The sequence below is a fragment of the Nerophis lumbriciformis genome, linkage group LG24, assembly GCF_033978685.3.
Source record: "Nerophis lumbriciformis linkage group LG24, RoL_Nlum_v2.1, whole genome shotgun sequence".
In the NCBI taxonomy this organism is placed as follows: Eukaryota; Metazoa; Chordata; class Actinopteri; order Syngnathiformes; family Syngnathidae; genus Nerophis; species Nerophis lumbriciformis.
Genome location: NC_084571.2, coordinates 35,087,025 through 35,100,982, shown reverse-complemented (window position 1 = coordinate 35,100,982; position 13,958 = coordinate 35,087,025). Strand labels below are relative to the sequence as shown.

At 40.9% G+C, this 13,958-nt stretch overlaps 1 protein-coding gene across 1 annotated transcript; it reads left to right on the top strand.

The window, feature by feature from the left end:
- mrm2 (mitochondrial rRNA methyltransferase 2) lies at window positions 1-5,530 on the top strand. Its single transcript, XM_061982260.2, has 2 exons — window positions 1-312; window positions 4,688-5,530. Exons 1-2 carry the CDS (start codon window positions 33-35, stop codon window positions 5,116-5,118), a joined length of 711 nt encoding a protein of 236 aa, XP_061838244.2. The 5' UTR covers window positions 1-32; the 3' UTR covers window positions 5,119-5,530.
- The last annotated feature ends 8,428 nt before the right edge of the window (window positions 5,531-13,958 follow it).

The window sequence follows — 13,958 nt, the reverse complement described above, 5'->3', positions numbered from 1 at the left end:
TCCACTTCCGGTTTCCCGTCCTTCCAGAAAGCATGTTTACAAGTCCCATACAGCGAAGACTGATCCACCTGACGTGGCGTAACCCCAAAAAGAAAAGTCCCGCGGAGAAAAGGTGGCTCGTCCGCCAGTCTAACGACCCCTACGTCAAAGCTTCGCACGCCGGGAACTTTCGCTGCAGGAGCGCCTTCAAATTGCTGGAGATCGACGACAAGTTCCGGCTCCTTCAGCCGGGATGCAGCGTGGTGGACTGCGGTGCTGCGCCCGGCGCCTGGAGCCAAGTGGCGGTTCATAGGGTCAACGCGGCAGGGACAGGTGTGTAAATATGAACGGTTGGGGTTATTTATAGATATATATATATATATTAAAAAAAATAAATAATAAGTTAACAACCTGCAAAAGCTAAGCAATATGATGGTCCAAACTGCACATAAATACAAATTAATTTTCTTGCACAAAACATCTCAGTTTTTGTCAATGCAACTTACAAACTCCGTTTCCATATGAGTTGGGAAATTGTGTTAGATGTAAATATAAACGGAATAAAATGATTTGCAAATCACTTTCAACCCATATTCAGTTGAATATGCTACAAAGACAACATATTTGATGTTCAACTGATAAAAAATTTTTTTTTTTTGCAAATAATCATTAACTTTAGAATTTGATGCCAGCGACACGTGACAAAGAAGTTGGGAAAGGTGGCAATAAATACATCCCACGGGTGTGCAGGCTAATTGGGAACAGGTGGGTGCCATGATTGGGTATTAAAAACAGCTTCCCAAAAAATGCTCAGTCTTTCACAAGAAAGGATGGGGCGAGGTACACCCCTTTGTCCACAACTGCATGAGCAAATAGTCAAAACAGTTTAAGAACAACGTTTCTCAACGTGCAATTGCAAGAAATTTAGGGATTTTAACATCTACGGTCCATAATATCATCAAAAGGTTCAGAGAATCTGGAGAAATCACTCCACGTAAGCGGCATGGCCGGAAACCAACATTGAATGACCATGACCTTCGATCCCTCAGACGGCACTGTATCAAAAACCGACATCAACCTCTAAAGGATATCACCACATGGGCTCAGGAACACTTCAGAAAACCACTGTCACTAAATACAGTTGGTCGCTACATCTGTAAGTGCAAGTTAAAGCTCTACTATGCAAAGCGAAAGCCATTTATCAACAACACCCAGAAACGCCGCCGGCTTCTCTGGGACCGAGATCATCTAAGATGGACTCATGCAAAGGGGAAAAGTGTTCTGTGGTCTGACGAGTCCACATTTCGAATTGTTTTTGGAAATATTCGACATCGTGTAATCCGGACCAAAGGGGAAGCGAACCATCCAGACTGTTATCGCCGCAAAGTTCAAAAGCCAGCATCTGTGATGGTATGGGGGTGTATTAGTGCCCAAGGCATGGGTAACTTACACATCTGTGAAGGCACCATTAATGCTGAAAGGTACATACAGGTTTTGGAACAACATATGCTGCCATCTAAGCGCCGTCTTTTTCATGGACGCCCCTGCTTATTTCAGCAAGACAATGCCAAGCCACATTCAGCACGTGTTACAACAGCGTGGCTTCGTAAAAAATAAGTGCGGGTACTTTCCTGGCCCGCCTGCAGTCCAGACCTGATTCAATTGAATTTGGGTTGAAAAGGATTTGCAAATCATTGTATTCCGTTTATATTTACATCTAACACAATTTCCCAACTCATATGGAAACGGGGTTTGTATTTAGGCTGACCATATTGTGAAATCCCAAAAAGAGGACACATATATGCGTGCCAAGGCGGGCAGCATGCAAAATTTGCCAATGATACTCGAACTTGCTTTATAAATAATATATTTATTTAAATAAAGCATTTTTTCTCCTCTGTTGACAGCAGTGTTGGCGCTAGGAATTTTCAAAATGGGGTCCCAGGGACCCCATCAAGTCATAAAAATGGGGTGCCACAGTAAATTTTTTGGGGTCCCACTTTTTTGTAAGCGTTTTGAAAACAAATGATAAACGTATGCATTATTTTGTTATATCTCACATTCTATATTGTATTTTGGTAAAAGGTTGTCATAAACGTTACTTAATTAATTAAAAAAAATAATAAAAGAAAGAAAACAAATGTATGTAAATGTATTCAGTTATAAATATTCATTCACTTTCTTCTTTCCTTCATAGATCTAAAATTTACCGCTGCTGGCAGTTTTTTCTGTTTTTATTTAATAAGTTGTAGGAGTATTTATTTCAGTATAAAAGTGTAAAAAGTGTTTTGCTTGGGTCATGAAATGATGATAATGCATACCTGCCAACTACTCCGGTTTTCCCGTAATTAGTACGGTTTTCATCAACCTTTTCCGGGTTACGGTTGCAGTGATAAAAAATACGGTTTTTCATTAATTAAAAAAAATTTTTTTTTAAAAAGTTTTATTCACGAAATCGCGTAACAACAATGACAATCGACACTGCTTCCCGTAACTTCCTTCCGAGCCATTCCGAATGCCATGCGCGAGGCTATTTATAGCACCGCTGCCAAGCACGAGGCCATTGTTTCCAAACGAGCGAACGATCATGGAATCAGCCGGAGAAAAATCGCATACGCGTCTTAAACCGAAAAGAAAACTGCAGTCATTCCGTGAAGAATATTCAAAAGCCTATCCGGGAATAATTATCCGTTCCAAAAAGGGTGAAAACTACGAGAATTGCACCTTGTGCAGACAAGATTTTTCAATCGGACACGGAGGAATTAGCGATGTAAAAGACCACGTTGGGACAAAAAAACACAAGTCTAATGCCGTTGCTAGCGATACAAGTGGAAAACTTTCAACGTTTTTCGTCGCCCAAACAGATTCTTTGGATGTGATAAATGCCGAAGTTTTATTTACGGAGGCAATAATTGAGCAAACAAAAAGGTAATGACACCAATGTTATCTATTGGAATTGTTTAGTACTGTTATACTGTTAAAAGTGTTTGTACTATTTATGCTTTCAAGTCCAAGTTGAAGAAACCTTGTTAAATGTTGACAGCATAACTACCAAAATACAGAAGTATGTCCTTAATATTTTTGCAGTGCTATTTCTGTTGAAAAGTTAAAATGATTACATTAGAGATGTGATGTGCCACTTTTCAAGTGTCTGATGGCTTCAATTAATTTTCATTAATTTTTCATATTTTGAATTCTTTTGAAAGGCTTACAAAAAAACTACATTTGAATTGTAATTCCATGCTATTGACAGGACTATTAATTTTAATGAAGTTAGCTTGCCATGTTTACAGTATGATAATTGTGATAGAAATGTGAATATTAGGCACAGAATATTTTTTACAATTGAACAAGGCAGTAGATTATACAAGCTTGGACAGAAAGTTAATAATGACACCAATTTTTTTTTTTATGGAATTGTTTAGTACTGTTTTACCATTTGTTTACTGTAAAAAGTGTTTATACTGTTTATACTTTCAATTAACAAATTGAAGTCTTGTGAAAGGTTGACAGGATAACTGGCATTAACTGTCAAAATAATTTCAAACTATTGAAGTTAGCTTACAGAATAAACATGTCAATCAACCCATATGATTTTTGCTGTAATATTTTTGTTTTGAAAAGTCACTGTGACTGATAGAAAAGTGATGGTTTTAGCAACATTTTAACCTGTCTGAATGCTAATAATCATTTTGCGTCGGGGGGCGAAGGAACCCCCCACCAGGACTTTGTCCTGGACCTACCGGGGCCTGCGGCCCCTGGACCCTGGCTACTAGGTTTTTCTGATTTCAAAAGTTGGCAGGTATGATAATGGTGTGCCAGGGCATACATACATTTTATATTTAATGCTTAAATCTCTGGAGTCTACATCAACTTCACATCTATCCCTCATTTCTAAATGTTTTAGTTTTTTTTAATGTTTTGTTTGTTGGTTTTCCGCCCTTTTTGGTCAAACAAAACTATGTTTTTAATGGCAAACACACAAAATATGCAAAATCTTCCACCAAAAATATTTTTGAAAGTGGAATATTTGATGTGAAGTAATGGGAACCTTGGATAGGTCAATAATTCATAATAACATTGATTTTGATTCAATATTATGTTTTGAGCAATGACAGTTTGAAAGAAAAAAAAAAACAGCTTTGTTTTATTAGTCAACGTTGCAACTTTTTCTAAATTACATTTCACCTTTAAGCTTTTTTTATTTCACTTATGTTTTTGTTTATTTTAATAGTATTTTTAGAATGTGCCGTGGGCCTTTAAAACACTAGCTGTGGGCTGCAAATGGCACACCCCTGCTATAGATAATAAAAAATTAAATGTGATAAATCTATGGATAAAAAGCAGAGCCTGGCGACGCATGCGCGTTTATCATAACTCTCTCTCTCTCTCTGTCTCTGCCCCTCCCTCACGAATGTTGCTGCGTGCACAATTTGTTTTGTTTTTAACCCCTTCTTAACCCTGGACGTACATTGAAAATACATGCAAACCTAACTCAAAATGCCGGACATTTGAGGCATTTAAGAAACTCCGCCCTGACATGTCCGGGGAAAAGAGGACGTATGGTCAGTCTAACTTATTGCATTATTATATTAATTTACAATATATTACTTTGAAGCGTATATGACTACAAATGCAACATAATGAAATTATTGAGCTAAATACAACAATATTACATGTATTTAAAATAATTCTGTTTCAACTGAAGATTCAAAGTTACCCTGTGGAACAGTCCTTGGTATTGACCTCCAAAACATGCACGCTCTGGATGGCGCCCACTTCCTGTCCAGCCACGACGTCGCCGACCCCGCCACGCACGCCAAGCTGTCCCACCTGCTCCCCGGGGGCCGGGCTCATCTCCTCCTCAGTGACATGGCCCCCAACGCCAGCGGCTTCCGGGACCTGGACCACGAGAGGGTCATCACGCTGTGCTTTTCTCTCCTGGACTTGGCCGAGAAGATCCTGCGGCCTGGAGGTTCCCTCCTGTGCAAGTACTGGGACGGGTCCTTGGCCGGTGGACTCCAGGAAAAACTCTCGCTTGTGTTTGGTAGCGTACAGAGTTTAAAGCCAAACGCGAGCCGGAAGGACTCTGCGGAGAGGTATTTCCTCGCCAGGAACTATAGTAAAGTTAAGCGATGAAGGATTTGAATACTACTACCAGTTTGTTTCCACCACTGTTGGAAAAAAAACTCAAAACAGGAGGTTAAATAAGCCTTTTCCTATTTAAATTAGTGGGTGTTTTCTCCCAGTTGGGATTAATACAGTGTATGTAATACAAACTCAATTCCCATAAACCCCTGAAATTATATGAGTCAATAAAGCATTTTATTATTTACTAAATGTAACCTTTTCATTGTGACAGACAGAAATACATGTATTGCATGCTACTGAGTATATTTTAAACTGTATTGTCTTATAATTAGAGATGTTATCGGCCGATAAATGCATTAAAATGTAATATCGGAAATTATCGGTTTCGGTTTCAAAAAGTAGAATTTATGACTTTTTAAAACGCCGCTGTGTACACGGACGTAGGGAGAAGTACAGAGCGCCAATAAACCTAACAGAGACGAAGCAGAAGAACGAAGAAGAGACATGGCGACGACGAGTAAGAAGAAGTACGCTTGCAAGTTTCAAAAATGATTGTTAATCCAGGGGGCTTCACGGTGGCAGAGGGGTTAGTGCATCTGCCTCACAATACGAAGGTCCTGAGTAGTCTTGGGTTCAATCCCGGGCTCGGGATCTTTCTGTGTGGAGTTTGCATGTTCTCCCCGTGACTGCGTGGGTTCCCTCCGGGTACTCCGGCTTCCTCCCACCTCCAAAGACATGCACCTGGGGATACGTTGATTGGCAACACTAAATTGGCCCTAGTGTGTGGATGTGAGTGTGAATGTTGTCTGTCTATCTGTGTTGGCCCTGCGATGAGGTGGCGACTTGTCCAGGGTGTACCCCGCCTTCCGCCCGATTGTAGCTGAGATAGGCTCCAGCGCCCCCGCGACCCCAAAGGGAATAAGCGGTAGAAAATGGATGGATGGATGGATGGATGTTAATCCAGGACAGCTCGAAGGGGAAGGGATATGCTGCCTGCACATTTTGTAGATCAGACTTTTGTGTGTGTATACGTGTAAATAAACACTGAAATTCAAGTATTTATTTTATATATAGTATATATATATATATATATATATATATATATATATAATACTTGAATTTCAGTGAATTTTAGCTATAAATATACTCCTCCCCCCTTAACCCCGGCCCATTGTATTCTGTTTTTATTTACCATTTACACAACGTGACAACTTCACTGGTTTTGGGGTTTGTAATTGAATAATATTGGTCCTGGACCTGACCCCTGGGGTACACCACAAAATATAAGCACTCTGGTGTGTGATTGCTCGCATAAAACCACTCACCTTATGCCAAATCGTTCTAATTTGTCGTCACAAATTTTATGATTTATGGTATGAAAATTGTCAGGTTCAAACACTGGTGACATCTATTAAACAAGACAAGAAGCAAGGAATTAAACCGAGACAGAATTAAATTTGGCTCAATTGAGGAGACGTCTGTATTCTTTGTACAGTCTCACCACGCTCTGACGAACGATTGTACGCCTCCTCTTTTATTTGGACTTTCCCTGATTACATGGCAACAGCTGTTTCTAAGGGGCGGGGGTCGTAAACAGCCATCGCCTTTTGATTAAAGCAGTTCAAAGAAAAGGTCGTAAAACAGTTCAAAGAAGCGGTGCCTGGAGGGGAGTGTGGTCCTGCTTCCTCTCCGCTTTGTAGTTCTCGGGTCAAGACAATATATTTCTGTTGATTCAAGTCTTTCTTATATACATATATATAAAATACTTGAATTTCAGTGAATTCTAGCTATAAATATACTCCTCCCCCCTTAACCCCGGCCCATTGTATCCTGTTTTTATTTACCATTTACACAACGTGACAACTTCACTGGTTTTGGGGTTTGTAATTGAATAATATTGGTCCTGGACCTGACCCCTGGGGTACACCACAAAATATAAGCACTCTGGTGTGTGATTGCTCGCATAAAAACCACTCACCTTATGCCAAATCGTTCTAATTTGTCGTCACAAATTTTATGATTTATGGTATGAAAATTGCCAGGTTCAAACACTGGTGACATCTATTAAACAAGACAAGAAGCAAGGAATTAAACCGGGACAGAATTAAATTTGGCTCAATTGAGGAGACGTCTGTACTCTTTGTACAGTCTCACCACGCTCTGACGAACGATTGTACGCCTCCTCTTTTATTTGGACTTTCCCTGATTACATGGCAACAGCTGTTTCTAAGGGGCGGGGGTCGTAAACAGCCATCGCCTTTTGATTAAAGCAGTTCAAAGAAAAGGTCGTAAAACAGTTCAAAGAAGCGGTGCCTGGAGGGGAGTGTGGTCCTGCTTCCTCTCCGCTTTGTAGTTCCGGGTCAAGACAATATATTTCTGTTGATTCAAGTCTTTCTTATATACATATATACATATATATATAAAATACTTGAATTTCAGTGAATTCTAGCTATAAATATACTCCTCCCCCCTTAACCCCGGCCCATTGTATTCTGTTTTTATTTACCATTTACACAACGTGACAACTTCACTGGTTTTGGGGTTTGTAATTGAATGATATTGGTCCTGGACCTAACCCCTGGGGTACACCACAAAATATAAGCACTCTGGTGTGTGATTGCTCGCATAAAACCACTCACCTTATGCCAAATCGTTCTAATTTGTCGTCACAAATGTTATGATTTATGGTATGAAAATTGTCAGGTTCAAACACTGGTGACATCTATTAAACAAGACAAGAAGCAAGGAATTGAACCAAGACAGAATTAAATTTGGCTCAATTGAGGAGAGACGTCTGGACTGTACTCTTTCGACAGTCTCACCACGCTCTGACGAACGATTGTACGCCTCCTCTTTCCTTGAAATCTTAGGCTCTGTAGCTTGGTTCCTATCTACCATCCCCAGCATGCCCACAACACTCGTAACTTAGATCAGGATATCAAGTAAACATCGTTTACTGGATTGTACCGCTCGAAGTGTTGTATGCAGGGGACCAAAGATTTGGAACCGGCTTAATGAGAGCCTCAAGATGCTGTATCCATTCTCCAACTTCAAAAAGAAACTGAAAACATACCTATTAACCACCTATATTTAATGCCTCATGTGGGGTAGACTACTGTTGGGTTTTGCATGGTTGAATGAATGTATGTATGTATGTGTATGCTTGCTTTAGTACTATTATCTTGTGTTAATATAAATAAAGTTGATTTGATTTGATTTGATTTAATCATATAGCGTTGTTTTTTTTTGTTTTTTTGTTTTTTGTGGTTGTGCTTGCTACCATGTTTCATCATTCCATGTATATACTGTCCTCTGGACCCCCTGTCAAAAGCTTCTTCTAGCTTATTTGGGGGACCCTTTCATGTACCAACATCTTTAAATGATGATATTCACTACTATTGTAATTGTTATATGGTATTGTGAATAAACTTGAACTTGAACTGGATTACATGGCAACAGCTGTTTCTAAGGGGCGGGGGTCGTAAACAGCCATCGCCTTTTGATTAAAACAGTTCAAAGAAAAGGTCGTAAAACAGTTCAAAGAAGCGGTGCCTGGAGGGGAGTGTGGTCCTGCTTCCTCTCTGCTTTGTAGTTCTCGGGTCAAGACAATATCTTTCTGTTGATTCAAGTATTTCTTATATATATATATATATGAAATATATATAATATAAATATACAATTTCAGTGAATTCTAGCTATAAATGTACTCCTCTCCCCCTTAACCCCGGCCCCGCCCACCTCAACCCCCCCAACCCTCCCCCTAAAAGGTCTCAAGGTTGGCAAGTATGCCCTATGGTCTGGAAAATACGGTACTTCATTGACACACATTATTTCCTGGCTTTTGAGAGCCCCCCCCCCCCCCAAAAAAAAATGATGTGGCTGGCCAGATCTGGCCCCTGGGCCTATAGTTTGACACCTGTGCTTTATAGTACAAGTGTGATTGACACATTTATTACAACAATCAGGAAAGGCTGATTTCACAGTTTGTGTTGACATGCTGGCTGCTTTTGAGGAACATGCGGTGCTTCATAGCTATCACCCATAGGTGGCACTGTTGAGGCAGCATTGAGGGCCTCTTGCAGGGTGCTGCAGCCCTGGCTCAGTAATATGTAAACCTTTATGAGAAGCATATGCCTGGAGACTGAGCTCCATTGAACCTCTTAGTTGGCCCACGGTGTTTGTCCTACGCTCTTACTTTTTTTTTTTTTTTTTTTTGGCGCTATTTGCTTTGTGGAAATACATTTGCCGGCTCTGCTCATGCTAGTAATTAGCACCGGCGGCCATGTAGAAATCTCCAACTCTTGTCATGGAGAGGGAGTGATGCACTCGCACTCGCTTGCATGACTAATAGGCGGGAAGGAGCTGTGTGACGCTTGACTCTCCAACAGGGAAAACATTAGCGACCAACAGACCTTTATAGACAATTATTTAAAGGCCTACTGAAATGAATTTTTTTTTATTTAAACGGGGATAGCAGATCCATTCTATGTGTCATACTTGATCATTTCGCGATATTGCCATATTTTTGCTGAAAGGATTTAGTAGAGAACATCGACGATAAAGTTCGCAACTTTTGGTCGCTGATAAAAAAAAAAGCCTAGCCTGTACCGGAAGCAGCTTAAGTTGTTCAACAGTCCGGGGGTCTCCGTTATGGTATTTTAGGCTTCATAATGCACCACACATTTTCAATGGGAGACAGGTCTGGACTACAGGCAGGCCAGTCTAGTACCCGCACTCTTTTACTATGAAGCCACACTGTTGTAACTCGTGGCTTGGCATTGTCTTGCTGAAATAAGCAGGGGCGTCCATGATAACGTTGCTTGGATGGCAACATATGTTGCTCCAAAACCTGTATGTACCTTTCAGCATTAATGGTGCCTTCACAGATGTGTAAGTTACCCATGCCTTGGGCACTAATACACCCTCATACCATCACAGATGCTGGCTTTTGAACTTTGCGCCTAGAACAGTCCAGATGGTTCTTTTCCTCTTTGTTCCAGAGGACACGACGTCCACAGTTTCCAAAAACATATTCTCGTCACACCATAGAACACTTTTCCACTTTGCATCAGTCCATCTTGGATGAGCTCGGGCCCAGCGAAGCCGGCGCCGTTTCTGGGTGTTGTTGATAAATGGCTTTCGCTTTGCATAGTAGAGTTTTAACTTGCACTTAAAAAACTGTGGTTACTGACAGTGATTTTCTGAAGTGTTCCTGAGCCCATGTGGTGATATCCTTTACACGCTGATGTCGCTTTTTGATGCAGTACCGCCTGAGGGATCGAAGGTCCGTAATATCATCGCTTACGTGCAGTGATTTCTCCAGATTCTCTGAACCTTTTGATGATATTACTGACCGTAGATGGTGAAAACCCCACAAAGTGTTCCAGTTCGAACGTGGAGTATCTTGTCTTTGCAGTCTATTCATTGGAATATAGGTTGAAAAGGATTTGCAAATCATTGTATTTTGTTTTACACAATGTGCCAACTTCACTGGTTTTGGGGTTTGTACGTAATGATTATGAATGAAATTCCAATAAAAGAGCAGTTCCCCTTTTAAATTGATGACCGCGGCTATAATGTGGCATACAGTACACAGCATCCGACGTGGCCATCATATCAATGTTTCCCTCCCTCTCAAATGACTTCTGTCTGCAGCTGCCGGCCACAGGAATATGAATTAACCTGTGAATGAATCATCATTCATCCTTGGCGCCACGAGGCGCCGGCCAAATTAACATAAAGCCTACAGTAATTTCTGCATAATTTTAATCTGAATAGCACAAAAAAAAAAGGTGGGCGGGCGAGGAGGTGTTGGAATAATCAACAAATAATGAAAAGTAAAATGGATCATCTGTTCACATCTAGCTTTTATCTGCTCCATCAACAGGCACGGGCGCTCCCATTCATCCCAAACAATCATCTTTAGAGGTCGGCCGCCCTTCCATCCTGTTCCGTTCAACAAACGTGTCTCTACCCTGACACACACACACACACACACACTATATTGCCAAAAGTATTTAGCCACCTGCCTTGACTCACATATGAACTTGAAGTGCCATTCCATTCCTACCCATAGGGTTCAAAATTATGTGGGTCAACCTTTTGCAGCTATTACAGCTTCAACTCTTCTGGGAAGTGTTGCGTCTGACCAGTATTCCCTCTCAGAGGATTAAAGTCACTGGTCAATCCCAAATTCTTTCAGATGACATATATGCAGAGTAAGAAGGACCATCAAGACAGAATAGGAATATTATCAAGTTTTACTAAAGCTTCAGGAGACTAGCCCACACCAATATATTCATACTGGCTTCTCGGAATTGATCTAACATTCAAACGGAAGAGACAAGTTCTTCCATACGAAGAAAGCCCCCACCCTGTCCAGAATGGAATACAGCCTCCTTGTTCTAATACAGATAAAGATAGAAAAGGGAGTACTCCAACTCCCACATTCCTTCGACTTTCAAGGTAGAGCACACAGTTTACTTGCAGACATAAGATACAAACACAGAAAGAGTACAAATGGAAAAACACTAGCTGATTTAAACATGACTAAGAATAAAGAAAGAACTCTTAAACATATATGCATTGTCCACAAGGTTGTGGAATGTGTTTCTAGGAATTGTCCACCATTCTTCCAAAAGCGCATTGGTGAGGTCACACACTGATGTTGGTCGAGAAGGCCTGGCTCTGAGTCTCCGTTCTAATTCATCCCAAAAGGTGTTCTATTGACTTCAGGTCAGGACTCTGTGCAGGGCAGTCAAGTTCATCCACACCAGACTCCGTCATCCCTGTCTTTAAGGACCTTGCTTTGTGCACAGTCATGTTGGAAGAGAAAGGGGCCCGCTTCAAACTGTTCCCACTAGGTTGGGAGCATGCATATGTCCAAAATGGTTTGGTATCAAAGTTCCTTTCACTGGAACTAAGGGGCCGAGCCCAACTCCTGAAAAACAACCCCACACCATAATTCGTCCTCCACCAAATTCGAGAAGGCCTGGCTCTCAGTCTCCGTTCTAATTCTTCCCAAAAGGTGTTCTATCGGGTTCGGGTCAGGACTCTGTGCAGGCCAGTCAAGTTCATCCACACCAGACTCTGTCATCCATGTCTTTATGGACCTTGCTTTGTGCACTGATGCACAGTCATGTTGGAAGAGGAAGGGGCCCGCTCCAAACTGTTCCCACTAGGTTGGGAGCATGGAATTGTCCAAAATGTTTTGGTATCCTACAGCATTCAAAGTTCCTTTCACTGGAACTAAGGGGCCACACACCATAATTCGTCCTCCACCAAATTTCACCCTCCTACCACTTTGTGGCTGAGTTGCTGTTGTTCCCAAACTCTTCCATTTTCTTATAATAAAGCCGACAGTTGACTTTGGAATATTTAGGAGTGAGGAAATTTCACGACTGGATTTGTTGCACAGGTGGCATCCTATGACAGTTCCACGCTGGAAATCACTGAAAGCAGCCCATTCTTTCACAGATGTTTATAGAAACAGTCTCCATGCCTAATTGCTTGATTTTGTACACCTGTGGCCGGGCCAAGTGATTAGGACACCTGATTCTCATCATTTGAATGGGTGGTAAAGGAGATATATATATATATATATATATATATATATATCAGTGATGTGCAGTCACTAGAGGCAGGTGAGGCGGGGCCTCAACTGCCATCATGGAAAGAAAAAAAATGTAAAAAGAAAAAAAAAAATTAAATTGTTATATGTATCCAGTGATTATACTATAAAGTTATTTTCCATTTAACTTCACCAGTTTTAGATTATTTTTATTCAAAATCGCTGAATTTTCACATTTGACGTTCAAATACTGAGAAGAGACGGTGCGGTGAACAGCAGCCAGTTGAGGCACGTCACTCAGTGCCTCAACATGGATTGCGGACTCTGCTAACTGCTGGCCTGCTGTGCAGTGAGACTGTATTGCTATATGAACTATATTATACATTTCCATAGTTTAGTTAGCTGAGGTATATAATGTACAGTGTATTTTGTCAACAACTGTATGTGTGTAATGTATTTCTTGTGCTGAGCGATCATAAAACGGCTGCAAAAGACGCACTGGCTGAGGCTCGCCTCCTGCACCCCCGCCGTAGAATTGTTATATCAACTAAAGCCCACACTTAAACTTTCTACGTGCAAGATTGAATCTATTTAAAAAAAAAATTTCATAAGAAGCCAAAAAGTGCAAAAACAATAATGTCCGTGTTGGAGGAGTTGTGAATGACTGCAGGGACACAACATTAGGTACACCTGCAGACTGCATGTGTATCTAATACACAACTCCTCCAACACGAACATTATTGTTTTTGCACTTTTTGGCTTCTTATTAAATAACTTTTGTAACTTATTTTCATGGGCTTTCCTCTTTGTGATGTTAAGTTCCTGTTATGCGCTGTTATACAGTATATGCCTTGAGCTCTTATTTTGAAGGCGCTAAGAGCGGAAGTGATGTCACGTTGCGGAGGTTTTTGAAAGAAGGTAAATAAAGTGGTCCTCGTGTAAACTGGAGCCTCCGTGTTTGTTATTTTGTAGTTTCATACAGTATAGGCGACATTTATAAACCCTCGGTTACACTTTTTTTAAATAGATTCAATCTTGCACGTGGAAAGTTTAAGTGAGGGCTTTAGTTGCGGCGCATGGACTTCATTTATAAGTAAAGGTAAGATCATAATAACATTTTTTTTAATTAAATGTGCTTTTTTGTGTGCTACAGTTTGTATGTGTAAAGTTAAAGTTAAGTTAAAGTACCAATGATTGTCACACACACACTAGGTGTAATGAAATTTGTCGTCTGCATTTGACCCTTCCCCTTGTTCACCCCCTGGGAGGTGAGGGGAGCAGTGGGCAGCAGCGGCGCCGCGCCCGGGAATATTTTTTG

Bases quoted from the DNA above. Each gene is read 5' to 3' on its own strand.
- mrm2 (XM_061982260.2), top strand. From the start codon at position 33: ATGTTTACAAGTCCCATACAGCGAAGACTGATCCACCTGACGTGGCGT. The intron at 313-4,687 runs GTGTGTAAATAT...TTTCAACTGAAG, and splicing joins GGTCAACGCGGCAGGGACAG to ATTCAAAGTTACCCTGTGGA.